The sequence below is a fragment of the Gobio gobio genome (genome assembly GCF_949357685.1).
Source record: "Gobio gobio genome assembly, chromosome: 10".
NCBI lineage: Eukaryota > Metazoa > Chordata > Actinopteri > Cypriniformes > Gobionidae > Gobio > Gobio gobio.
In genome coordinates, this window is record NC_137116.1 from 2,331,345 (window position 1) to 2,359,337 (window position 27,993).

The 27,993-nt window shown below is 35.8% G+C and overlaps 1 protein-coding gene across 2 annotated transcripts; it reads left to right on the forward strand.

Moving 5' to 3' along the window:
• The first annotated feature begins 1,727 nt into the window (after positions 1 to 1,727).
• ddx51 (DEAD (Asp-Glu-Ala-Asp) box polypeptide 51) lies at positions 1,728 to 27,986 on the forward strand. 2 transcript variants are annotated; one of them, XM_079828068.1, is made up of 16 exons: positions 1,728 to 1,929; positions 2,339 to 2,658; positions 6,100 to 6,281; positions 6,347 to 6,497; positions 11,022 to 11,167; positions 14,526 to 14,597; positions 16,223 to 16,329; positions 16,785 to 16,893; positions 19,379 to 19,521; positions 21,499 to 21,676; positions 21,782 to 21,897; positions 23,572 to 23,688; positions 24,317 to 24,418; positions 24,525 to 24,588; positions 24,763 to 24,897; positions 27,723 to 27,986. In XM_079828068.1, the coding sequence occupies exons 1-16, from the start codon at positions 1,907 to 1,909 to the stop codon at positions 27,747 to 27,749; spliced, it is 1,992 nt and encodes a 663-aa protein (XP_079684194.1). In that variant the 5' UTR covers positions 1,728 to 1,906; the 3' UTR covers positions 27,750 to 27,986. The 2 variants fall into 2 exon arrangements, with proteins under 2 accessions (XP_079684194.1, XP_079684193.1); XM_079828067.1 differs by lacking the exon at positions 27,723 to 27,986 and having other exon boundaries at positions 24,763 to 25,103.
• Positions 27,987 to 27,993: the final 7 nt, after the last annotated feature.

The following is a 27,993-nucleotide window of genomic DNA, read 5'->3' on the forward strand; positions in this document are numbered from 1 at the left end:
TGTGATTTTACATGGCCTACCACTTCGTGGCTGAGTTGCTGTTGTTCCCAATTGCTCCCGCTTTTTTATAATACCACTAACAGTTGACAGGAATATTTAGTAGTGAAGAAATTTCACGAATGGACCAATCACGGTACCATGCTTGAAATCACTGAGCTCCTGAGAGCGACACATTCTTCCACAAATGTTTGTAGAAGTGTCTGCATGCCTAGGTGTTTTATACACCTATGGCCATGGAAGTGTTTGGAACACCTGGGGCACGTTCAAAGCTCAAACCGGTGCGCAACGTTTTGCTACGGTTTCCGGTTGAACGTCATGTTAAACGGTGTGCAACAGGTTTGAGATGCGTTTTATCTCGTTTGATGGGTGTGTCAAAAATGGCAGCCCAATCAGCAGCAACATGTATATAAAACAGACGGTATTAAAGAGACAGCTCACACAATGGGTCCAAGTAAAGTTGTTTACAAATGTGTCCGCTGCAGCTCAGTATGTATACGCAACAATTGAAGATATTAGAAGACATGATTGTCGTAAAAAAAAAAAAAATACAGTATATATCAACATGATGATGTATTTATTTATATTTTTTGCTTCATTGCAAGGCAAATTTCACATATGTTAATTAAGTGCTTTAGATAAAAATGAGAAAGAAAATACAAGCTATTAAAAAAGTAAGAATTAGAATATCGATTTCGTCAGGCTCCGAAAATTATTCAAAAAGAACAAAGAATGGCCTTCTCAGCTGCCATAGTTGCAACTCTTGCGTCATCAGAACAGGATGTTCAACGCACCACCGTTTCCATTTAAAAAAACATTTTGCAACGTTTTGTTGGGGCTGAACTCAGCCCAGAATTCAATGATTTAGAGGGGTGTCCCAATAATTCCCAATAGTGTATGAAGTCGTTTATGCTCATCAAGCCTGCATTTATTTGATCAAAAATACAGGAAAATTGTTATATTGTGAAATATTACAATTTAAAATAATGGTTTTCTATTTTAGTATACTCAAACATATAATTTCTGTGATGCAAAGCTGAATTTTCATCAGCCATTACTCAGTTTTCAGTGTCAGATGATCCTTCAGCAATAATTCAAAGATGCTGATTTGATACTCCGTTATTATCAATGTTGGAAACAGTTGTGCTGCTTTATTTATTTATCACTCAAGTGTTGAGTGTTCGTAAGTTTCTTTGGTTTATTTGACAAAAAATTAATCCGAGAAAAAGAATAAACACTGCCATCTTGCGTTTGACAAATATTACTTCCTACTGTTTTGTCTGTTTTCCTTCCTCCAGGGGGCGCTTGGCGGCTCAGTAGCCGAAACAAAGGCCTTCCTTCGGCCGCATTCATTTTGATTTTTCAAACGATTTGTTTATCCATAAACTTCAGTAATTAACAAAAATGACTGAACAAAAAGACGTATTCAGTATTCACAAACAAATGTGATTGGGATATCTGTAGTCTTAGTTTCACGTGGCAACTCTGGCAACACCTAGATCTAGATGTGTAAATAATGATAAACAGCGAATATTTAGACAGGAAATTATTGACACATTGGCCTATTGACCAATTAAAAACGACGTCTAGATCACTAATTCATTTTTCTCTAATTCATTCTTATTATATATTATATAACATATTATGTAACGTAAATAACAAACTAGCAACCAGTATCATAAGGCATGGTATAATAACGATTGCCATTCTATTCTCCCAGTAATTTCTGTGAGCGGTCGCTACGTCATCACTTCGCGACTGCAAAACAGTACTCGAGAGGCACCCACATGGTCACTGTACCGTTTATTTTTTCATTTATGAAAGCTTTCATTGAATATATAGTTCCATCATTTTTAAGTGAGTGAAATAAAGGTTTACGTGGCGCTGACACGAGCCAGGAGTCACTATAATGGCGTTATTTATGATAAACAGGTATGTATATATTACATTAAAAGGATATGTTGTTCACTGCACATTTAGTTCACTGACAGAACTTCTTAGAGTAAATTATTTGACCTGTTTAAACATAAGTAATGGCTCTCATTCTTACTTTGTTGTATAGTCTGGCATATAATTCTCTGTTTATCATCCACTTCATCTGAAATGACTTCTTCTTTCTAATTACTGTATAATTGTCTGACTTCATGAAGCATTTATATTTTTTAAATTATCTCATTGGAGAGCTATTCAAGTAAATTAGTGATTAAAATACATAAAAAAATCCACTTGATATTGATATAATTTAACCTACAATCTACATGTTGAAAAATGTTCATGTTATTTGTCAACAATCCATCATCCCATGTGACGCCCTGTCTTTTGTTGTGTTGCATGTGATAAGGTATTTAGGGGAGGAGGAGGACAGTGAATCTAGCAGAGAGTCTCGGTCCAAAGCTTTGCTGGCTAAACTTCAGGAGCAGGTCAAAGCTAGAGAACAGCAGAGCGTCTCTAACACGGCCGAAGAAGATGACGACCATCAGGGTGATGTAAAAGAACCAAAGAAAAGAAAACGTGAACGGCAAGAGACTGAGGGAGTGCAACGTAAAACAAAGAAGAGTGAAGATGTTAAAAAAACAGACCCTGTTAATGAAGCTGCCAGTTCAACTAAAAAGAAGAAAAAACACAAAGCATTGTCCAGTGAAAATGAGAGCGTGAATACAGGTAATGTTTGATTGTTTTTAAATTGAACTAGTCAAGCTTGTTGATTTGGTGACCTTAAAACATTCTGCACTTTAACACAAATAGGGTGGTATTCCATTACTGTTCTTAAAACAATAATGGGGTCAGTCCATGTCAACTCAACCAGTGGTCCCTGGTCCCCAGCTTTTTTTTCTGGTGACAGAAATACATACATGAAGTAGAAAGCCAAAATATTAAATGTCATGAATGTATTTTTACTGAGTAATTCACTGTTTTGTCAAAATGTACATTTACATGTCTGTAACTCAAGAAGCGTTTACGATATCTTATAATTTTAGATTCTTTTTCCCATTAAACTTTTCTTTTGAAATAATTTTTAAGGCCCTATATAGTTCAATCCCAGAGATATTGGGATGTCAGTGTGGTAACATGTAGTTATGATACTGCATATTTGAACTCTTGGTAGCTTCAGAAGCTGAAAATCCCTTCTTCCAAATATCCCTGAAACTCATTCAAATATGGATTCTTATAAATACACTTTTGAGAGTTAATGTGCCTCAACTTTTGATTGAGGGAAACAAGATACATTTCTAGTTTCAACATTATGTATTCTTCAGACAGTTGTGCGCAAAGTGACATGCATTTGATTTTTGCCCATTAAAATGGGTACCATTCTACAAATTAAACTTGGAGCCACATTGAGATCATGTCTATGGGATTGAACCAAATAGGGCCTTGAAAATGAAGATTGTTAAGAACCAGATTTTAAAATAATATTGAAAGATCTTAAATATTTTTAGAGTTACAGGCAAGCAAACTTTGGAAAAACAATATTTATGGCAATTAGACAGGTTTTCTAGTTTTAATATTATGTGTTGTTCAAATATTCCTCTTTAAAAGAAAAGAACATTAGCTGTATGCAAAGTGACCCACATTTGATTTTTGGCTTTTTTTTATTTACTCATGGAGCCGCATTAAGATCTCCATATCTCTGGGATTGAACCATCGAGGGCCTTTAAAATGAAGATACCAAAATAAATGTTTGTTAACAAACAAAATCTAAAAGGATATTAAAGGTCCTGTTCTTCGTGATCCCATTTTTCAAACTTTAGTTAGTGTGTAATGTTGCTGTTAGAGCATAAATAATACCTGTAAAATTATAAAGCTCAAAGTTCAATGCCAAGCGAGATATTTTATTTAACAGAAGTTCCCTTTCAAAGCCTACAGCGAACGGCCAGTTTGGACTACATCCTGGTATTTCCTGCTTTAATTACGTCAGTAGAACAGTTTGTTGACTAACCTCCGCCCACAAGAATACGTGAAAAGGGGGGCGTGGTCTTGTTGCTCCCTCGTGGAGAAGAGGGAGTGTTGCGTTCGGTTCGGTTCGGTTGCGTTTGTCGCCATCAGACGCTGTTATTTTCATCCCGGAGTCAAATCACCTTTGTTTGGCCTTCAGGGGCTGTAGTTTGAGCGCGTTCATCTCCCCGTTATGGTAAGAGGCGTGACCTTCTCGGGCAACGTGCGCTAAGCTGCTGTCGAATCACAACACGGGAACCGCTAGCACAATCAGAACTCGTTACGTGTTTCTGAAGGAGGGACTTCATAGAACGAGGAAATTCTCAGGCCGTTTTGAGGACAGTGAAAACAGCAGTATACAGTATACGGTATAAATTGTGTGAAAAATACTGTGTTTTTTTACACATGAAACATGAACACATGTTATATTGCACACTGTAAACACAATCAAAGCTTCAAAAAAACACGAAAAACGGGACCTTTAAGATATCTTCAATATTTCTGGAGTTACAGGCATGCAAACTTGGGGCAAAAAAAACACAATAAGTGCTTTTTCCCAGTTTTGAACTGTCACAGTTGGCATACACCGATCAGGCATAACATTATGTCAGGTGAAGTGAATAACACTGATTGTCTCTTCATCACAGCACCTGTTAGTGGGTGGAATATATTAGGCAGCAAGTGAACATTTTGTCCTCAAAGTTGAAGCAGAAAAAATGGGCAAGAGTAAGGATTTGAGCGAGTTTGACAAGGTCAAAATTGTGATGGCATCTCCAAAACTGCAGCTCTTGTGGGGTGTTCCCAGTCTGCAGTTATCAGTATCTATCAAAAGTGGTCCAAGGAAGGAACAGTCGTGAACCGGCAACAGGGTCATGGGCGGCCAAGGCTCATTGGTGCACTTGGGGAGCAAAGGCTGGCCTGTGTGGTCCGATCAAACAGATGAGCTACTGTAGCTAAGAAGTTAATGCTGGTTCTCATAGAAAGGTGTCAGAATAGGTGCATCACAGTTTGTTGCGTATGGGGGTGCATAGCCGCAGACCAGGCTGTTTTGGCAGCAAAAGTCGGACCAACACAATATTCGGACATCATTTTATGCCTGATAATTCAACAAATATTTAACTAATAGACTTAACCATAAAATAATTATGCTGCTGTCTTTTAGTCATCTTTACCCCTTGTAATTTGGCTCCAAATCTCAGATGAAAATTTACATTTTGACCCCCCCCCCCCCTCTTTAAAATACTGAATTACTCAGTAAATATACTTTACATAGTTTGTCTTTCTTCAAAAAAATATGAACAAAATAAAAAAAATTAAGCTAAGGAAGTTTCCGACATTTGGTTGATTTGGCATGGAATGACCCAAAGGCATAAATCTCATGTTGCTTGGAGAGAGAACGATTAAATATGTTATATAAACTATTATCAAATATTACATTAAAGTGAACATTGAAAAGTAGCTATGAATATGACATTTCAAAATATAATTACTGTTATATTACTGTTATAAATATAAATACTATATTTAGCTTACCACATTTTTGTGCAACATCATTACTGCATTTACCCCCCCCCCCCCCCCCCCCCCTTAATAAATTAAACATGCATGGAATTGTGATACTCAAGAAGTGATATCATTTGGATTGTTTTTATGCGGCATAACAATAAGATAAGGAAATAATAATATAACATTTTCTCAATTTTTACACAAATTTTGTGTTGGCTGCATTTATCAAGTTAAAGCAATCAATCAGTTTTTTTATTTAAATAAAATACACATATTTTAGTGACTACAAATCAGCATTTGCAACCCTGTTACCAATTCTACCATATTGTTTTTTGTTGTTGTTTAGTTGTCAATGTAATTTTTTTCTTACATTTATTGATATAAAATAAAATAAAATCGTGAAAATCAGGGTCTAAAAATCAGGTCAACTGTTCTAAACTCTAATTTTGGTATCAGGGTTACAAAAGTTGCAAACCTTACCTTATATAAAATGATTAGAAAAAAAATAGCTCGTATGGCATTTAATTTAAACTTCTTATATGGTCAAACAAAGTTTTTTAACATTAATAACCTCATTTGTTTACAAAAAAAACATGTTTTAACAAATATGTACTGTTTTTGTGGAAATTACTTTATACAGAAAATTATCATTTATTTTAGGAGATAATGAATCGGATCATGAGAAATCTGTGGAAATCACAGAAGCAAGTGATAGTGACCCAGAGGAAAGTAAGAAGACTGAAAAAGCTGTGATTGATCAGATCCAAGCAGAGGCAGGAAACGGCACCTCCCAGACCAGCTTCCACGTCCTGGGTGGCTTTAAAGAGAAGACAGTGCAAAAGGTAGGGTGGGAAAATATATTTAAGTTCTGAATGAAACTGTATTGATGGTTTTTGTGCAATTGCAGGTCAGAAGAGTATTGCCTCAGTGGTTGGCACAGCCTGACGTCATTCAGAGGGACATGAAGAATAACCTCATTCCCATCAGTCAGGTGCCAGGCATCTGTCCCATACTGCTGAAGAAATTAAAAGCCAACGGGATACAGAGCTTCTTTCCAGGTGAGAGGGAATGATAATTCACTGGCATTGTATTAAATACAGTGCAGCCAGATAACCAACCAAATCTTGACCCCCTATTATTGGAGATTCTGGGGCTGGATTCACAAAACATTCTTAAAGTGCCCCTATTATGCTATATTAAAGTTTCCTAATTTAATTTTGGAGGTCTCCTTCAACAGTTTTACATGCATAAAAGGTCAAAAATACTTTTGTTGTCACACAATATACAGGCGCTGGTCATATAATTAGAATATCATCAAAAAATGTATTTATTTCACTAATTCCATTCAAAAAGTGAAACTTGTATATTATATTCATTCATTACACACAGACTGATATATTTCAAATGTTTATTTCTTTTAATTTCGATGATTATAACTGAGAAATAAGGAAAATCCCAAATTCAGTATCTCAGAAAATTAAAATATTACTTAAGACCAATACAAAGAAAGGATTTTTAGAAATCTTGGCCAACTGAAAAGTATGAACATGTACAGCACTCAATACTTAGTTGGGGCTCCTTTTGCCTGAATTACTGCAGCAATGCGGCGTGGCATGGAGTCGATCAGTCTGTGGCACTGCTCAGGTGTTATGAGAGCCCAGGTTGCTCTGATAGTGGCCTTCAGCTCTTCTGTATTGTTGGGTCTGGCATATCGCATCTTCCTCTTCACAATACCCCATAGATTTTCTATGGGGTTAAGGTCAGGCGAGTTTGCTGGCCAATAAAGAACAGGGATGGTACCATGGTCCTTAAACCAGGTACTGGTTGCTTTGGCACTGTGTGCAGGTGCCAAGTCCGGTTGAAAAATGAAATCTGCATCTCCATAAAGTTGGTCAGCAGCAGGAAGCATGAAGTGCTCTAAAACTTCCTGGTATGTGGCTGCGTTGACCTTGGACCTCAGAAAACACAGTGGACCAACATCAGCAGATGACATGGCACCCCAAACCATCACTGACAGTGGAAACTTTACACTGGACCTCAAGCAACATGGATTGTGTGCCTCTCCTCTCTTCCTCCAGACTCTGAGACCCTGATTTCCAAAGGAAATGCTAAATTTACTTTCATCAGAGAACATAACTTTGGACCACTCAGTAGCAGTCCAGTTCTTTTTGTCTTTAGCCCAGGCGAGACGCTTCTGACGCTGTCTGTTGTTCAAGAGTGGCTTGACACAAGGAATGCGACAGCTGAAACCCATGTCTTGCATACGTCTGTGCGTAGTGGTTCTTGAAGCACTGACTCCAGCTGCAGTCCACTCTTTGTGAATCTCCCCCACATTTTTGAATAAGTTATGTTTCACAATCCTCTCCAGGGTGCGGTTATCCCTATTGCTTGTACACTTTTTTCTACCACATATTTTTCCTTCCCTTCGCCTCTCTATTAATGTGCTTGGACACAGAGCTCTGTGAACAGCCAGCCTCTTTTGCAATGACCTTTTGTGTCTTGCCCTCCTTGTGCAAGGTGTCAGTGGTCGTCTTTTGGACACCTGTCAAGTCAGCAGTCTTCCCCATGATTGTGTAGCTTACAGAGCTAGACTGAGAGACCATTTAAAGGCCTTTGCAGGTGTTTTGAGTTAATTAGCTGATTAGAGTGTGGCACCAGGTGTTTTCAATATCGACAATTTAACACAATATTTCATATTTTCACAATATTCAAATTTTCTGAGATACTGAATTTGGGATTTTATAATCATCAAAAATTAAAAGAAATAAACATTTGAAATATATCAGTCTGTGTGTAATGAATGAATATAATATACAAGTTTCACTTTTTGAATGGAATTAGTGAAATAAATCAACTTTTTGATGATATTCTAATTATATGACCAGCACCTATACATTGCACATCACATTCTCAAATTACTTGTCTGAGGATTCGGTCTCTCCAAGTCCCTCCTTTCCAGGAGCCTGCTCTGCTCTGATTGGTCAGATGGCCCATTCTGTTGTGATTGGTTTACCACTTACAGCAAATGTCGGAAACGAACGGAGCTCTGGAGGCTTCTTACATCTCAGCGTTTGTGCAGATGGTAACAATGGCATTGATTTTACCATATCAATCCGAGCGCAAGTCCAATGATGGAACATTGGAAGAACTAGTTATTCAACCTGAACCTCCATCGCAAGTACGACTTGAGCTGGACGTTTCTCAGTGATGCGCTACTCAGTTTGACGTACATTATGTTGCAGCTGTAATTCCTCACCATCAGCATTAACAAGTCCGTCCAAACCAATGTGTATATTTTTATTTTTTAAATTGCGGTGCACGTGTGGGAACTGTATCATTAACTGTATCAATAACAGCGCATGCGCTAGCAGAGCACTAACGTAAATGACTGATTTAACAATAAAGTTGGTAAAACTATATAGTTTGAACACCTGGTTGAAAATATGTAATTTAATAATTTATCATTCTTACAGGTTGTGATTCTGTGGTGCAAGTTGGGTACTGTCCTATCTTTAACGGATAAGCGATTTATTAATTCCATATAGACCTCACAGTGATTTGAGAAGCAGTCGTCAAAAGTGTTTACAAAGAGAATTGGCTTTTACAGCGCAGAAAACGGCGTATTCTTGACACGTACACAATGCAAACCAGCTACAGTGTTTGAGGGCAGGTCAAAGGAGACGTTGTTCACGTGCACTTTCGACTTTACAACTTTGCAGAACGTTTACATCCACAAACCGTTATATTACACACTGCGTGAAAGGGAATATTCGAAAAAGCATAATTTGGGCACTTTAAGAATAACATTTTTCTTAACTGCTATTTTCTTATAGAAACTTTTTTGCTATTTTATTTTAGAAACTTAAGGAAAATGGTAAGAATATTTTGTATTCCCAAAAAATTTTCTTAACTTTCTTAACTTTATTTTATGATTGTTTAAGTATTCATATTCCTGAAAAGAATGTTCTTAAAAATCATCTTAAATAACTTCTGAAAGTTAGAATAAACTCTGTCTTAAATCCCCAAAGGTAAGTTTTCTCATTTATTGGGTTGTTTCAAATATTAAGCATTAGAACATAACACTAGCTACTAGGGCTGGGTAAAAAATATCGATTGCTCGATTTTAATCGAGTCTCACTTTTACAAAACAATATAGATTCTTATTACTATTGATATGAAACAGTCTCAGATATCAAATTTCGTCCAATTTTTTACGAAATTCAAAAACATAAATACCGTTTTGGCACTGTGGTGTGAGATTGCTCTGCCGCAGCTCAGCTCAAGAGAACCAGCAGCGCAGATCTTCTTTTCCGCCGTAATACCAGTTACAGCACGAAATAAACATGAATGAGCATCTGAAAGTGTGTTAAAAGATACCGGACAACTTACCGAAATCCGTATCATGTCACATAGAATAGCTCAATCAGTGTTTCAACCGCAGAAAGACGCAAGTAAAACGGCTTGTAAACAATGTCATGTAACGTCACATTTACCTCAGAAAAACCATATCCAGTGTCCATAAACTCGTTAGTCAGCTAGAAAGATTAACTCTAGAGAGGAGCATTTTGCTAATCATTGGCTATTCATTGTCATTTTTAATGTTCTTCAATTTAATGCATGGATGTATGAATAAATTTTTATGACCATTTCAACAAACTAATTGGAGTAGAATTTTGATTGTAATTGTAAAGTTAATATTATAACTTTATTATTATATAAAAAAAACATTATTTAGTGTAATTTTAGTGTTTGTATCCTACAAATCAGTTAATTTTTACCTTCAATATTAGTAGGCTAATGTAGTATCTATCAACTGACTCCCATAGCTTACAACATTATTCAGAGATTTGTTTTCCTTGAGAAAATTTGCCATGTATTGTACCTGATATAAATCCAAAATAATTGAATTTCGAAATCGAAAAACATATCGAACCGAAAGCTTGTGAATCGAAATCGAATCGAATTGTGAAATTTGTGTCAGTACCCAGCCCTACAAGCTACGTATAATTCATATTACTAGTACCAGAAATGTGGACGGGTTCTCTAAAGTGACACCGATCGATCATGACAACATGATCATGAACACGTTCACTCTAGAGAGAGCGCAAGGAAGACGGAGCGCAAATGAATGGGATAGATCGCTGTATCTTTAGACGGGCTCTTTTAAATAGCCATTTTAACTTAACACAGCACATTAAAAACACGCTTAATTATCTCCTGTCAAGCCAGGCACTACGAAAATAGCCTGTACGCTTATTATGATAACTACAGTAATCTGCGGACAGCACCAAAAGAAGGGCTTTGGTGCGCTTTTCATTCAGCAAATCTTTTGCAATACCCACCTTTTATTCAAATACCACAGCCTATCAGTTTCTTCTAAAGAAAGAAAATTAAGATGTTCTTTTCTTATTCTTTCTTAAGTAGATTTTCATGAATCATCAGCACTGACGAAATTTACTATTTAAATCGGTTCTACATTTATGAATTTAGCATCATCTTTTATCTAGTGACTTCATTCAATGTTCACATTTCATCAAGAACCCATGACCTTGACGTTGCTAGCGCTGTGCTGTGTTTTTCAGTTCAAGCTGAGGTCATCCCTGCCATTCTAGACAGCGTGGGCTCAGGGCTGCTACTGGGTCCTGGAGGCTACAGGCCCAGAGACATCTGTGTTTCTGCACCTACAGGAAGCGGAAAAACATTGGCGTTCGTCATACCTGTTGTACAGGTACAAACAATGAATTACATTTGAATGTATTTTTATTTCTGCCAAACTCAACCCAAGCATTTTCAAGAAAGAACTAAAGATGCATCTTTTTTGTCAACACTTGACCCAATTAATACTAAAACTTTCTATTCTATTTGTGGTCTATCTCATTTTTTTTTATATGTATTAACCTCCTTAGCTCTAGGACCATTTTTGGAAATTTCTACATCTGGATTTGGGCTACCCAAATTGAAAAGCTTCCCATACCCACATACAGTGGTCTAAATACACAATTTGTGTTTCATTTTACAGGAAACACTTTGAAGTTACATAAAACACTGTTTAAAGTGATAAACATTTAAATATATGTTGCCTAAGCTATAATAACCCCCCTCCCCAAAAAACAGGCGCCTTTTGATTATATGGTTATACATTCATTTTGAAAGTGGATAAATCAGGCCCTGTGTGCTCTAGCACCCTGCAGAGAGTTTTGGCTGTTTCCACTACATGGCAGCTAATACTGGAAAAAATACATTTGTCTGTATCATGTATGCAAGATTTATTCAAATGGATCTGAAGGGAGGAATATTACCTTTTTTATGTAATTTCCGCCTACTCAAATCTCTCCAATATAGAAGTCTCCTCATATACAGTGGTATAAATGCAATAAATAAAAAAACAAAAAACAAAACATGTTTCATATGCTGGAAACAGCCAAAACTCTCTGCAGGGTCCTGAAGCACACAGGGCCTGAGATATACACTTTCAAAAATGAATTTATAACCAAAACATCACAAATTGCCTCTTTTTTGGGTTTATTACAGCTCAGACAACATACTTAATTAATACATGTTTATCACTTTTAGCACTGATTTATGAAACTTCAAAGGGTTTCATGTAAAATTACACCAATATTGTGTATTTAGACCACTGTATGTGGGTATGGGAAGCATTTCAACTTGAGTAATTTAGTGTAAATAAGTTACTCTGTGTAAAAGAAATGATGCATATCTCCAGAAAGTAGACATTCTAAGCTTTCAAATGGTACCACATATGAGGTCAGAGCTCCTCCACGGACATTAAAAATTTAAAGTATATTCTTGTTGACATTGTTCCTTATCAGGGTCCTTGGAGTTTAAGAGGTTAAAAAAAACTTGCTATGTGTACTGTGCTAGACTAATTGGGACTTGTCACAGCACTTACATGTTTCCCTTTTGTTGGTTTAACTGCTTCTATTGCTCTCCTCATTCTCCTCAGTCTCTTCGGGTAAAAGCATCTGTTAAATTATTAAATGTAAAATTTGGATGATGCAAGTTTGAATCCTGCTCATGGCATTTTTTTGTTGTTGTTGTCATGAAACCTTTCAAGAATAAAATGATAGTAATTAGGGCCGAGCACCGATGGTGTGAGGTTTTTGCCATTTGCCAGTTTTTGCCATTTCCAGACATTGTACTTTAATGAACTCCTCCTAGAGATTTAATCAGATCAACATCATATTTGCACAGTTAAATCTTAAGGCCTTGGTGATGTTAAATTGAGAAGATCTTGAGTTTTCTGAAGGGTGTGTCCGTGGCGGCCTCACAAAATTCGATGTTTCACCATGAAACAGTAAGTTATTGTAACTAGGGTATGCAATGTCCAATCTGCCCCAAACTTCACGTTTAATAAGAGTCCTGGCCTGAAGACATCTACATGCCAACATTCAGTTACAGGCATAGCGCCACCTGTGGGCAACAGGAAATGCCTTTTTTTTTACATTATGAATAACCCCTTATATAGATTTAATCAGATCAACATCATATTTGCACAGTCTAATCTTAAGAGATGTTAAATTGCGAAGATCTTGAGTGTTTGCGGAAGGGCGTGTCCATGGTGGCCTGATAAAGTCTGATGTTTCACCATGAAACAGAAGCTGTTGTAAGTCAGGCATACAATGTCTGACCTGCCCCAAACTTGGCTTGATAAGAGTTTGATAAGAGTCCTGGCCGGAAGACATTTACATGACAATATTCAGTTAGTCATAGCGCCACCTGCTGGCAACAGGAAATGGCATGCTTCACACTGTAATTCACTCCCAGAAACATTTAAATATGCCACGAAGTACCAAACATGCTAGCAATACATTAAAGCATGCAACACTTGGCTAAGTGCGAATATATGTGATTAACGCCACGAAACAGGACGTTGTTGTAACTCAGACATACAATGTCTAATCTGCCCCAAACTTCACATGTTTGATAATAGTCCTGGCCTGAAGACATTTAGATGTCAATATTCAGGTATAGTCAAAGTGCCACCTTCTGGCAATAGGAAGTGTGGCACATTGAAATGACTGCTATTTTTTCCCTGTATATTTACCCGCTTAAATGCAAATTTGCTGTTTTCCTGAGGCCACGGGGTGGCGGTGGCCCCGGGTGCGAGGGCCCTTTTATCGCTGCTTGCAGCTTTAATTATTATTATTATTATTATTCATGCTTAGATATAAAAATAAGCATACATTTTCTCTTATGCTCATGAAGCCTGCATTTATTTGATAAAAAATACAGTAAAACATTAAATATTGTGAAATATTATGAAAATTAAAAATAACTATTTTCTATTTCAATATATTTTAAAATGTAGTTTATTCCTGTGATGCAAATCTGAATTTTCAGCATCATTACTCCAGTCTTCAGTGTCACATGATCATTCAGAAATCATTCTAATATGCCGATTTGCTGCTCAATTTATGATTATTATCACTGTTGAATACAGGTATGCTGTTTAATATTTTGGTGGAAAGTGTGATACATTTTTTTCAGGGTTCTTTTATGAATAGAAAGTACAATGAAAAATATTTATTTGAAATATAAATCTTTTGTAACATAAATGTCTTAAATGGCTTCTGGATATTTCGCTTTCTATTGTCTTTTTACATTTTACATAAAAATAAAAAGACGGTTATTTTAAATTGTAATATTTCACAATACTATTTTTGGTAGCACTTTTTTTTACAGTCCTGTTCCACGTATACATATTATGTACTTATTGACACTAATTGGGTAATAACTAACAAACCCAGAACCTACCCCTAAACCTTAACTTAACTTGCATAGCTCGGTACTTTTGTCTGTTGGTAGGTACACTGTAAGTACATTTAAAGTGCATGGACTGTAACATAAAAAAGTGCAACCCTACTTTTGATGAAATATATGCAGCCTTGTTGAGCATAAGAGACTTCTTTCAAAAACATTTTAAAACTCTTAAATTATTCCTGATTTTTGACCAGTAGTATAATTTCTATATGAGACTGACTTTAAATAAAAGATGTAGAAGGAAACCGATTCAATTATTAGATATTATTGATGTTTTTTTTTTATATGTGTGTTTGCTAATGCAGGCGTTATCCAAGCGTGTGGTGCGTGAGGTCCGGGCACTCGCTGTACTACCCACCAAGGAGTTAGCACAACAGGTAATGATTATTAAGCATCAGTGTTGGGTATAGTTACTTTGGAAAGTAGTTAGTTAGGTTACAACGTTACCATCAATTAAAAGTAATCAGTTATGATACAGCGTTACCTATTCATAAAAGTAACGCGTTAGAGTACTCATGCGTTACCAAAAATTAAAAGCCGTTTGCAGCGGCTCACACATGACAGACACAGCCCCCGGCCCCTTTAAATGCACCTAGAAGTCGTGACTCCCGACAATGAATAACGTCAGTCATCCGACTAAATTAACACTGCAGGATAACAATAACAGGAAAGACAGTCAGCAAATGCCTACAAAAGACAGATGAAATTTAATATGAATAATTGATCCATGTCGGTATACACAGCCTAATATTTTTCACTTAGGCTATAATAAAAAAAAATAGCCTACAAAATCAAGATAGCCTATTTACTTTTTATTTATTAAATCCATCCAGGAAATTAGTTAATGAAACATGGATTAAAATTAAGATACAATTAATACAAAACGAAATTCGTTTTAAAGAAAGGCTTTGTGCTTTCTTTTTGAGGTCTCTGTGAAAGTTTTAAAGTCTTTAGTGCCGCGGCGCTTTCAGGGTGGTCGCGTCCGTAATGGAGAAGAACTGTCACGTAACATTGTTTTTTCCTCATAAATGACAAAATACTTAAAAAAAAAAATACAAAACCATAATTATTATTTTTTTTAAAGGATGGATTTATAGCGTTTTGGGGGAAAATGGATGGATGACCTTCTATTGCCTTTGTTAATTCTCATTTTTTTGAGTTTGTCACGTAAAGTTACCTCCTTCGCCTAAAAATATTTTAGTAAAGCTTGGTAAGAAATGAGCAAAAACAAAAAACAGACGAAAAAACAATTTTACCTCAACTATAACATCAGGCAGGCGGCAGGCCAGATGTCATCCGGGAGAGACTGTCTTTTAAATCCAGTGTTTTTGCATCTCCTCGACTACATAACCGGCCACAAGTTTGTGAACCTCACTGATGGGGACTGTTTTAGCAGAGTTAAAACTCAAACGCTGTTGCTTTGGAGCTGGTGCACCACCGTCGTCCTCCTCAGCAGGCTTTTCACCAACGCAGAGTGGGCATTTTACCGTTATGTTCTTTTCTTTTTCGTTGACAAATTGAAAATAATGTGCGTACTTCCATAAACCAAACGCTGTCCTCTCTGCCATCTTGCCGGGAGTTCGAAAAAAAAAAAAACCCCACACACACACAGGGTCAGGCGCAGGGCACAGACGTAGGCTATCACAGCCATTGACTTTACGATCACAGAGCTTCGGCTCCGCTGATACATCCGCAGGTGGCACAGTAGACCTAGGCCTACTGTCTGACAAAAAGCAGGCTGCAGTCGGGATTTTCCTTTCCTTAAAATAACGGATTACTTTTTTTAAAAAATAACAAAGTTACTGATTACTTACGCACGAAACTAACGCGTTAAGTTACACATTTCAGGAAAAAAGTAATTAGAGTACTCTAACGCGTTACTTTGTAACGCGTTACCCACAACACTGTTAAGCATTGATTATTTATCAGTTAATTATCTACATGTCCAATTATCTTCATACCTGCCTATATTCATTGTTCATCCTTGATTTCAACCCCACAGGTGTCAAAGGTGTTTAGCACATACACTGAGGGCAGCAGTCTAAAGGTGGTCATGATCGCAGGCCAGAAGTCATTTGCTGCAGAGCAAGCAGCGCTCTTTGAAAACAGGTGAGTGTGTTTGTAGGCTCATGGAAAGAGCTGCACGATTCTGGATAAATTGAGAATCATGATTTTTTTTGTGTGTTTCAAATAGAGATCACGATTCTGAACAGACAACTAAACAAAATAACATGTAATTTTGTGTCATTACTGGATGAATCAGCGTTTTTGAACAAATCTCTTGAATTAATGATTCAATGAAAAACAAGTTTTAACAGTCACTTGTCAACTCGCCACCTAGTTGCATAATGATCGATACAATCATTATTTAAAGAGCCAAGTTACTTTCAAAGGGTGATTTGTTCTATTTTGATTGCTTCCGTAGGCATCAGTGTTACTACCCGAACGCTAATGTTCCGGTGTGATTTGGTCAAATGTTTAATAGACAATGCCGAATCGGTGGATGGACTATGAGTAGTAACTTCAGTCATCTCCAAGAGTTTAACCTTTGCGTCTTTGTGTAGGGGAGGTGTTAGCCACAGTTTGGCAGATATCGTTGTGGCCACACCGGGCCGACTGGTGGATCACATCAACAAAAACAACAACTTCAGTCTACAACACCTACGATTCCTGGTGAGTATCAGTACAAAATCTAAATCTGGAACAATGTGTTCAGTGAAATCCCATGAACAGAAAACTGAAGCAATAAACACAATTATATTAATGTTTAAAGACCCCTATGAATCAAAATGAGTCTTGTATAGTTTAATTGTACAGTGTATATCTTGTATAGTGAGATCATCTGAATCCTAGTATACACCTAAAAGTTGACTAAATTGACATTTTGCAGATATATTTTTACTGTTCAATAGTTTGGAAATTTTAATACTTTTTTTTAAGCAAAAACATTTAAATTAAAATTGGAATTAAAAGTGAGGACTGAGGAAGGAAAATGTGGAGGGAATTACAGTCAAATTGCAAAGTAACGAAAGTGTGAATAACTTTCTCCATATCCTAAAAGGACAAAAAACATCTTTAAGAATGAAGTTTGGAAATGTACAACGGATACAAAAAAAAAAAGATTTTATTTATTTTTTAACAAAAGAGTCTTTGTTTGACTAATCAAAGATCAGAGTCAGGAATTACACCCAGGCTAGTTACTTGAGACTTGAAGGAGTAGTTCACTTCAGAATTCAAATTTCCTGATCATTTACTCACCCCCATGTCATCCAATGTCTTTCTTTCTTCAGTCGTAAAGAAATTAAGGTTTTTGAGGAAAACATTCCAGGATTTTTCTCCATATAGCGGACTTCAATGGGGTACAACAGGTTGAAGGTCCAAATTGCAAGTTTCAATGCAGCTTCAAAGGGCTCGACACAATCCCAGCTGTGGAATACGGGTTTTATCTAGCGAAACCATCTGTCATTTTCTAAAAAAATATAAAAAATGATATACTTTTTAACCACAAATGTTTGGCTTGCGCTGCTCTGTGATGTGCCACATATTACATAATCACGTTGAAAAGGTCACACGTGACGTATGCGAAAGTACCGCGGTAACTCTTCATTTTATTTTCTCCTCCAACTTCAAAATCGCCCAACATCGTTGTTTTACCTTTTTTGTGAAGGGCGTTTGACTTAGTCTTTGCACGTTTGCTTTGTAAACACTTGATCGGTACTTTCGCGTGACCTTTTCGACGTGATTACAAGCAGTGAAAGACAAACATTTGTGGTTATAAATTATATAATTGTTTTTATATACGTGGGGGTGAGTAAATGATCTGGAAATTTTAATTCTGAAGGGAACTACTTCGTTAATAAATGGAAAATGATAACCAAGATTCTAGGTTAAGAGGCATCATTGCCTCTGTTCTGTCAATAAGTTGGAGGAGAGAACGTTGTTTATCTCATCACGGCGCTTCGCGCAGCATGTAGTTTGAATTCTCCGCTGTAATCAAGGGCTGAATCCGAAATCGCCCTCTATAACCTCAAGGGCATTATTTGAGGGGACAGCCTTTTGTAGTGGTGTCCGAAGCCATAGTGGACGTTATTGAGTGCACTCATTCAATCTCACATTGTACCGCAATAACGAGTGTACAACTGATGTACACACAACGGCTGTCTGAATTCACTCACTCGTTTTCATTCACTCTTTCAAGTGAACAATATAAGTGGATGACGTAGGGAATAGTGAATGAGGCTTTAGGGGGCGATTTCGGATTCAGCCATAGGCTGTGATGCGATCTCAGCTGTGCTCTCACAACAGTGCAACAGTTTAAAACGGGAGCCCTTTCAAACAGTGACAAGCTTCCGAACGCGACATATACCGGTATTGCGGTATAATCAAAATTCATATCATAACAAAAATAAATACTGGTATTTGGTATGAACCGGTATACCGCCCAACACTAATCAAGACAGCAAAGGCTAAATAGATTCACCAGATTTCAAAGGAAGATATAGCGCTTTTTAAGCAGCATCAGCATACAAATGAAATGTTTCCTGATAATATTTCCAATGGGAAGCATATACAGATTAAAGAACAGCGGCCCCAGAATGGAGCCCTGAAGGACCCCACTGACAATAGGAGCTAGGGTTGAGGAGAATTTATCCACAGCTACAGAGAAAGTCCTTAATATATCATTAAGACTAATTAAACCACTGCTGCACCATTTATGCCAACCCAAAGTACGATCTAAAGATGCATGAATCAAAGGAATACATTTTAAATTACATTAATATAGAAAACTGTTATTTTAAATTGTTATAAGATTTCACAGTATTACTGTGTTCACTGTGTTTTTCAAAAGAGACTTTTTAAAACAGTAATTTATATTTAAGATTTAAATAACATTTAAAACAAAATATTTTTTATATAATGTTTGGGGGTTTAAAAATGGTGTTTGGCCAAAAAGGAGAGAATTTCTTTAATTTGTGTATTGTTATATCCTTTATATATGAAACAACATACCCTTACACACCCCTCTACCACCACCTACTGGCCAATATGCACAGAAGAACACAACATGTATAATTTAGTTTTTACCCTTCACTTTTCTCTATCACGGTATTATTCTATTTTCTGTATAGAAAGTGTGTTTATAATGTGTATGTTGTAGATTATTGACGAGGCAGACAGGATGATTGACAGCATGCATCAGTCCTGGCTCAGTCAGATGACTAAAGCAGTGTACAAAAGCCCAGGTGACACACAGACATCTTTCTTCAGGAGAATAGTGCCTGGACCAATCACAGTGGCAAGGTAGGATGTCATCTGCTTTATTCATTATTTAGAACAAAGATTTTCAACCCCACCCACACTATCAGCCAACCTAGCCACCCTCAGTTCAACAATGTCTGTGCATTCCTTAACGTTAAAGTTCGAGTAACCTGGGTCTTGCTCAAAGACTACTACACCTGCCACAACTAGAACCTGTGAGATCCTATTGAGATATTACATCTCTTCTACCAGGGAGACCTGGTCAAGACGGCAGCACATGAAACAATTAATAAAGATAAAATCAAGAAAAGCACTTACAAGACTTGTTTAAAGCACTTTGCAACTGACATTTAAAAGTACTCAGAGGCGGCAGTATTTCTAGTTTAACTATATTTTGCATATCGTTCCAAGATAAAATAACTTTTCCTAAGTATACCTTTGGAATTTTTAATTGAATGAGCGATGGGGATCTAGTACAACAACTATTTATATAAAAAGTTAAAAGATTTGAAATATAAGAAGGCAATTTACCTAAAAGTGCCTTAGCAATGAACATATACAAATGCAATTTCCTCCTATGGTGTAAAGATGTTCATGCCAATGATTCATATAGTATGCAGTGATGAGTACGTGAGTTTGCACCACTAACAGAGCATAACGCTGCATGATAAACCGAAAGCAGTTTCCTGATTAAATATGAAGCTGTGTGCATATAAACAAGGTCACCATAATCAATTACAGATAAAAAGGAACTCTCCACGATTTTCTTTCTAGCCTCATAAGGAAAGCAGTTTTTTAAACGATAAAAGAACCCCAATTTTGGTTTAAGCTTATTCAGCAGTTTATCAATGTGTACATTAAAAGCAAGTTTTTCTAGCCTGGATGCCAGCCGAACTTAGCCCCGCCCACAACATTTTTACTCGGGCAGTTCGGTCTGGACTTGATCCGTAGAGGAGTAATTATGCCCGAACAGAAACTGTTCGGACCAATGAAATTGTCAGGGCGGGCTTTAGACGATGATGGACAGATTAACGTAATCATCCACGTCATCAAAGTATTTAGGATTAGAACAAACTTGGGTTGAGTTTGTTCTAATCCTAAACGGAGAACTTGTTCGTATATGCATTCACCTTTACTATTTCTCTCAGAAATGATGATCGTGTTGGTAAGTACTCTGTGTATCCTTAAATTCTTTTTTTACAACACCGGCAAAGATCGTTTACACATCTTTTTCTTCTAATGTTAGGCTACTTATTTCAGCGTGTGTGCAGACAGGGTTGCCAAGTTTTTACAACAAAACCCGCCCAATTGCTAACATTCCTCAAACTAGCCAAAAACAAGCCCAATAGCTTTCCAGGCGGGGTTCTCTGGGAAAAAAGGCATTTGGGGGGTAAAATATGTGTTATTTTGGCAGGGCTGGCAGCTAAAAATCGCATTCCTGGGTCTGTATATCACATAATTGGGGTCGCTTCAACCCGCGGACATGGCAACACAGTGCAGTTGAGTTCTGTTGACATTTGACAACTAACGTTATGCGTCGCTCCGTTGCTCTGATTGGTTGTAGGTCTATCCAATTGAGGTCTTTCCTGGTTCGGTTGAAACACGCCCCATAATCACAGCCCAACGGAGCAGTATCAGACTCATATTCTGACTAGAATTGAGTATGACGACGTCAGGCTAAAGTTTTTCATCTAACCATGTGCCTAAATATGTATAGGAACAAACTCTTTCAATGGTTGTACATATTACCACATCCGTTAACTTAGAATGAGTATAACTAAAAATCATATATTTTGTCTTATAGTACTATATAACTGTCTTAGGGATAATGATAACAACAATACAAATAGTAATAATTATGATGTATTGTATATTAATTATAATATATATTAATATAATAATGCCCCAGTCAAGGTCACTCACAAAATTCTGTGGGAAACTGCTGTGATTGTTGAGTTATTAGTCTAAAACACAGTGTAAAGCTCAATATTTATGTCTGTTTGTTTGCATGTATGTCAGTTTGTCTCCGCCACAGATTCCTCTGCAGAAGTTGCTATTTTCCGCCACCCTCACACAAAACCCTGAGAAACTACAACTGCTGGATCTGCACCAGCCTCGACTCTTCAGTTCCACACACGCCTTTTCAGAGACCCACACACAAAGCCAGGACACATTTAACTTCCCTCAGGGCCTCTCTGTTAGTTCAACAACATTTCCTGAACTTTGTAATCAGACACCATATAATGTACACTGGTACAATTCTTCTTTGCACACCTTTAATATATGGTAATGTCTTATGCAGGAGTATTACGTTTCCTGCAACCTAAGCAACAAACCGCTCATCATCCTTCACTTCCTGCTTCGGCTCAAGTTCAGTCCTGCTTTGTGCTTCACAAACTCCAGAGAAGGAGCTCACCGGTAAGGATGGATTTTAAGCTCCAGCACGATGCAGATATAAGACTGTGTGTTTATAAACAGGGCTCCAGGCCATGACTAAAATAGTTGCAACAATAAATAATAACCTAGTCGCCACTGACAATAGAACTGAAAATCTGATTAATCTTTACAAATAATTTTTTTCAATCAGTCCATTTAACTTAATCTATTCAGCAATTAGCTTACTTCATTAGTTAAAAGTGTTTATTGATGTCCCTTCAAGACATTCATTACATTACATTAATTATTTTATTGTAATTTGTTGATAAATATTGTCACTTATTCAGGAATATGCCATACAGTATATGTTAGTTTTATTATGATTATATATATATATATATATATATATATATATATATATATATATATATATATATATATATATATATATATATATATATATATATATATATATATATATATATATATATATATATACATATACATATATATATATATATATACATATATATACACCACACACTGTTTAAAGTTCTTTAAAATGCAGTAAAAACTAATAAATATGAAAGTGAAATATTATTACAGTTTCAAATATATTATAAAATATATTTAAAATATAATTTTAAGTATTATCTTATTTTTAATATTTTAATGTATTTAAAAATGTTATTTATTTATGTGATGTAAAGCTGAATTTTCAGTGTCACATGACCCCTCAGAAATCATTATAATATGATGATTTGCTGTAAAATACTTATTAAAAATTTTGCAGCAGCCCTATAAAGACAAACATGGAAGACAGTGCTTCTGAACAACCATCTACCTCATTCTTTAATTCTTTAATTTTGGCTCCTAAATGTTTCATTTTAGAAGCCAGTGGTTCCCTAGGGTTTTCAAACTGGGGTCCAGGGGGCCGCAGAGGAGTGACAGGGGGTCTGTGGAAAAGTCTAGAGAAAAACCATTAAAAAAATGTAATAAGATTATTGAAATGATTGAATGGTAAATGAACATATGATAAAAATGTAAAAAGTAAATAAATAAATGAGATTAAAATAAATATATGTGGAAAAGCCTAAAGTAAAACTGTAAATATAATAATAATACAATTCATAAATAAATAAATTAGCTTGAATAAATCTGCAAAAGTGTAGAGAAAACCCATATATATTAAATTAAGTACATAAATAAATTAGATAAAAATAGATAAATAACTGATTAAATGTTAAATTAACATATAAGGTAAAAAACTAAAGTAAAAATAAATAAATTGGATTAAAATAAATTAATACTTTTTTTATTAATCTATTAAATGAACGATTAATATAAATTAATACAAATTGGAATAAATATACAAATAAATGATGTAATTAACAGTAGCCTACATTTCTTATAGTGAGTAGAAAAGATATATAATAAAGTAACGTAATAGAGACTAATATTAGATATATAATAATGGTGGTCCCTCACACAAGAATATTTGGGGGTCCGTGGAGGCCCGAGATAATTCCTTTTAATATCAACAATGTGAATTAATTATCATGAATAATTCACAAGGATGTGAAGTCATCTACATAAAAGAAAAATAACCACACAGATAAGATGGTGTACACAATGAAATTTACACAGGAAGTAACAAATATGTGCAGATACTTGCGTTTTAACTGTGATCAACTGCCTGTATTTTTGTCTAACTAGACTTTATTTGCTGGTGAAGCTGTTTGGCGGTGTGGAAGTGGCTGAGTTTTCCTCTCGTCTGAGCCCAAGTGAACGGAAAAAAACACTGAAAGACTTTGAGCAAGGGAAGATCCCACTGTACGTATGCCTCAATTATGTACAAAAATAATGCGCAAAATGTTAAAGCCCAAAAAGATTTTTATATATAGAGTTGTATTTGAGTGTAATGCATTACTAAGTAAATTACTGTAATTTAATTACTTTTCCCTCGAAAAAGTAAAGAAAGGGATTACATTTACTGAAATGTAATTACAGTTACAGTACAGTAAGTTTGGAAATGTTAAGGTTTTTAAAAGTAGTCTCTTATTCTCACCAAGGCTGCATTTATTTGATCAAAAATACTGTGAAATATTATTATAAATTAAATGAACTAGTTTCTGTTGTAATATATTTTAAAATGTAATTTATTCCTGTGATGCAAAGCTGAATTTTCAGCTCATTACTTCAGTCTTTCAGAAATAGTTCTAATATAATTTATTATTATCAATGTTGATTATTATCTAAATTTAACATTAATGTTACATGTGTTTTTAATGTAATCTTCTCCCTTTAAATAGGTGGGTTGATATGGGATTAAGAAAGTAGTTAGTAATAAATAATGTGATAATTTGTAGAGATTGTAATTATTATAGTAATCTAATTACACTGTTGAAGATTAGTAGCTAGTAATGAATATAATAAATATTAGTGATGTTTGTCATTTCAGGTTGATATGCACAGATGCTGCTGCCAGGGGCATTGATATCAACGGCGTGAAATGTGTCATTAATTACGATGCTCCTCAGTACATCCGAACATACATTCACAGGCAAGTCAAAAATATTTCAGTAAAAATTCAATAAATCCATTGATTTGATCTGAGAATTATGATTATCATATCCATCCGTGTATCTTTACTGCATTTCCATCTGCAGGGTGGGCAGAACAGCGAGAGCAGGGAAAGCTGGGTTGGCGTTTACCTTCCTTTTAAAAGTGCAGGTCTGGTTTTTGTCATAACTGGAATTCAATTTAACAATTGTGATTTAGTTGTGTTTGTTGTTCCAATCAATTACCAAATTGTATTACTAAAAAATGTGCATGTGATAAGTTGCTCTAGCTGATTATGTCACAACAATTGTGCTTGAATACCTTTGGTCTTTGTTCATGTTTCAGGAAACTAGGTTTTTGCAGATGGTGTCAGATGCTGGCAGTCCTGGCATAAAGAGGCAGCTTGTGCAACCAGGAAGTCTTAAAGGCATGGAGGCTCGCTATGAGCAAACGCTGGCTGAGCTGGGCAAAGCTGTGAAGGTAAAAGCAAAGCTGCAGAGCTGGCAGGTGTTCCCGACATGGATTAAAGACATGCTTTTACTGTTGGACAAGGCTTAGTGTTTGTCTGGGGAACCTGAATAATGCAAATTTACACAGAAGGTTTTTGCAGAATTCAGAATTTAAGAATTTATTCATGAATGTGATTATAAATTGGATTGACAGGAATATGAATTTACTAAATTACAGTAAATGAAGCCACTTGGAGAATCTCGTTATTCCAAAATATAACTAATTAATTCAAAAAAGTTTCTATATTTTATTATAAATATTTAATGTTCATTTGCTCATTTATTCTTTTTTTTAGACATATTTTAATCAGAAATATATTAAATGCATTACTGTTGAAATATATAATTCAATACAGAACCACAGAATTTCCACCACATTATTTTTAGATAACATTATACAGTTACATTTTGAAATCAAAATCTACTGATATATTAATATTTGGCTGCATTTTGAAGGCTTTTTGGAGTAAATTCTGGGGAATGATTGTTCATTGTTCGTGAAAGTTAATTCACTAGATATAATGCAATTTATATTAAACAAATGTCTATAGGTGGCATTTCAGACACAGGTTGTTATTACCATCTAGTCTTTATATTGTTAAATATAAATAATACTGATAAAATGTTTTAAAAACTACACTATAGCATAGCAGCTACATGATTTATGAATTGCTGTATCATTTACTGTGAAACAGTAAAACGACAAATGATATTTTGCTATCAGTAAATGTATTAGTGTTTTGTGCAAATCACTGAAGGTGCTCCTAGTAAAGTGTAGATGTAGGCTTAGCAACGGCTCCACCATACAGTGAGAAATGTAGGATTGTTTACAAGTTGGAATTTCAAAAATATTTTTTACAAATGTTTGTCTATTAATCTGCCTTTACCAGTCCCTCCAGAAAAACGCGATTATGCGATCGCGTGATTTAACGCATAATCAGCCAAAGTCCGCATATTCATGCGGGGGCCGCATTTTTTCAAATACGCCGCACTTTCGCCGCATAAATTGCCTATTTCCGCGTGCAAAATATGCGGGGCTATCATGATTTCATAATCCCCGCATTTTCGTTGCAAAAAAAGTCATATATATTAGCAGAAAGTAGAAAAAGTTTCGTTTACTTCACACAAGAGCCGCCATTTCCGCCTATTGCCATGGGAACGTTTTGAAGTGACGTGATTACCCGACGCGAACGTCATCGAAAAGCTTCAAACCCCGTGGAGAAACCATAGATACCGGTGAAACCATGATGAAGCACAAACTCCCATTGGCCAACAAAAATAACAGCAAAAGAGCAAAGCAGTTTCCCTGTGTGCTGACTGATTTCAAAACACAGCATCATGAAGCTTTGAAGCGTTATGAATCAATGAGTCGATTCAGCGGTTTGAAGCGTTATGAATCAATGAGTTGATTCAGCGGTTTGAAGCGTTATGAATCAATGAGTCGATTCAGCGGGTTGGATCGCCAAAGTCACGTATTTCAGCAGTTTGACACGCGATCCGAATCATGAATCGACTCGATGATTCATAGCATCATGATGCTGTGTTTTGAAATCAGTCATCACTATATAAGTCGTTATTTAGGTTTTTTTTGCACACAATAACTATTATCGTCGCTTCATAAAGTTATTGTAGAACCACTGTAGTGAGATGGACTTTGTAACGACGTCTTTAGTAGGCTACCTTTTATGGGTCTTGAGAGTGTACATTGTGCCAATGGAGGCCTTTCTGAGCCATCGGAATTCAACTAAAATATCTTAATTTGTGTCCAACAACATAAAGGGAAGTCATTAATGACAGAATTTTCATTTTTAGGTGAACTAACCCTTTAAGAGATTGCACTTTGTGCATTGGAAGCACTCAAATGTCTGTTTTGTATAGCGACATCTGTAAAACAGGAAGTTATTTATAAATTTTTTCAGAAGTTGTAGCATATTCCTTTTGTAAAGCTACAGAACTTGATTGACTAAATGTTTTGTAAATTTGAGCCATTATTAAGGTCTTCAATAAAACAAGATGAGAACTTAAATATTCCAGCACTTTCTGTGATGTAGTGCTTTTTTTCTCTTTCTCATCAAACCGCAGTTTTTGCAAGTTCCCGCAATTTTATCGCATAAAATTGCATAAATATCCTGCATTTTTCATCGCATTTTTTAAGAAAACGTGCCGCATAATCAAGGATTTTTGCCCGCAACAATCACAAAAAAAAGCCGCATTTTTCTGGAAGGACTATGTGATTGGCTCCATTACTCACCGCTGCAAAAACACGTTGTAAATAGATGCTTTTGGCGTTCTCCAGAGCGTGAACACAAATGTGTGCAAATCTGCCCTATCTGTTTCGCCAGTATATTATTACAGTGTCAACTGAGGGTGCTCACCCCCGTAGAACCAGGCCTGGTTTTGTGTTAAATTTTCTGTTATTTGATAAGTGTTTATTGCATCATTTTAGTATCTCGATTTTAGGGGGATTTTCTATATAATAGCACTGGCCATGTTTTATGGACAGGCCATTTATAATGAATTTTGATTCTGTTGTTCCACCTGTATTATCATAGATAAATGTTATAAGATGTAAACAGGCACAATATGCCATTCTGTAAAACCAGAAATATTGTCACCATATATTTGGCAACCAGAATAGCTACATTGTTATTACCATAAACTTGACAGGATATTTTTTTACAGAGTTTACTTCCCTGTTACACAGCCTCTGACTCAGATTTATCTTAAAAGGAATTACAAAAGCTTTTACTGTACTTCAAGCTTTGGTGCTAATGTTGGTATTTATTTGTTTTTAAGGAGGAAAAGGCGAGGAAGCGTTTCTGAGCAGCATTTGACTGAGCTATACATTTGTTTGCCTTTGAATGAAGACTTCATGCCTTGTTTCTCAAAGAAAGCAATATCTGAACTATAATGTAATGAGCTACAAAAGTTTTTAATAAAATGTGATAAGACTCAAGTTTGTTTGTTAATGCTTTGAAATTAAAATGCTAAATTGTATGCCCCGAAGAGCAGTAAGAGACTCTTAAGTAATGCTTTTTCAAGTAAAATAAAATCTTATAGAAAGAAA

Coding starts and splice junctions, on each gene's coding strand:
- ddx51 (XM_079828067.1), top strand. CDS start 1,907: ATGGCGTTATTTATGATAAACAG. Junction 21,898..23,571: donor TCCAGAGAAGGAGCTCACCG/GTAAGGATGGAT, acceptor TTGTCTAACTAG/ACTTTATTTGCTGGTGAAGC. Junction 24,419..24,524: donor ATCCGAACATACATTCACAG/GCAAGTCAAAAA, acceptor TTCCATCTGCAG/GGTGGGCAGAACAGCGAGAG.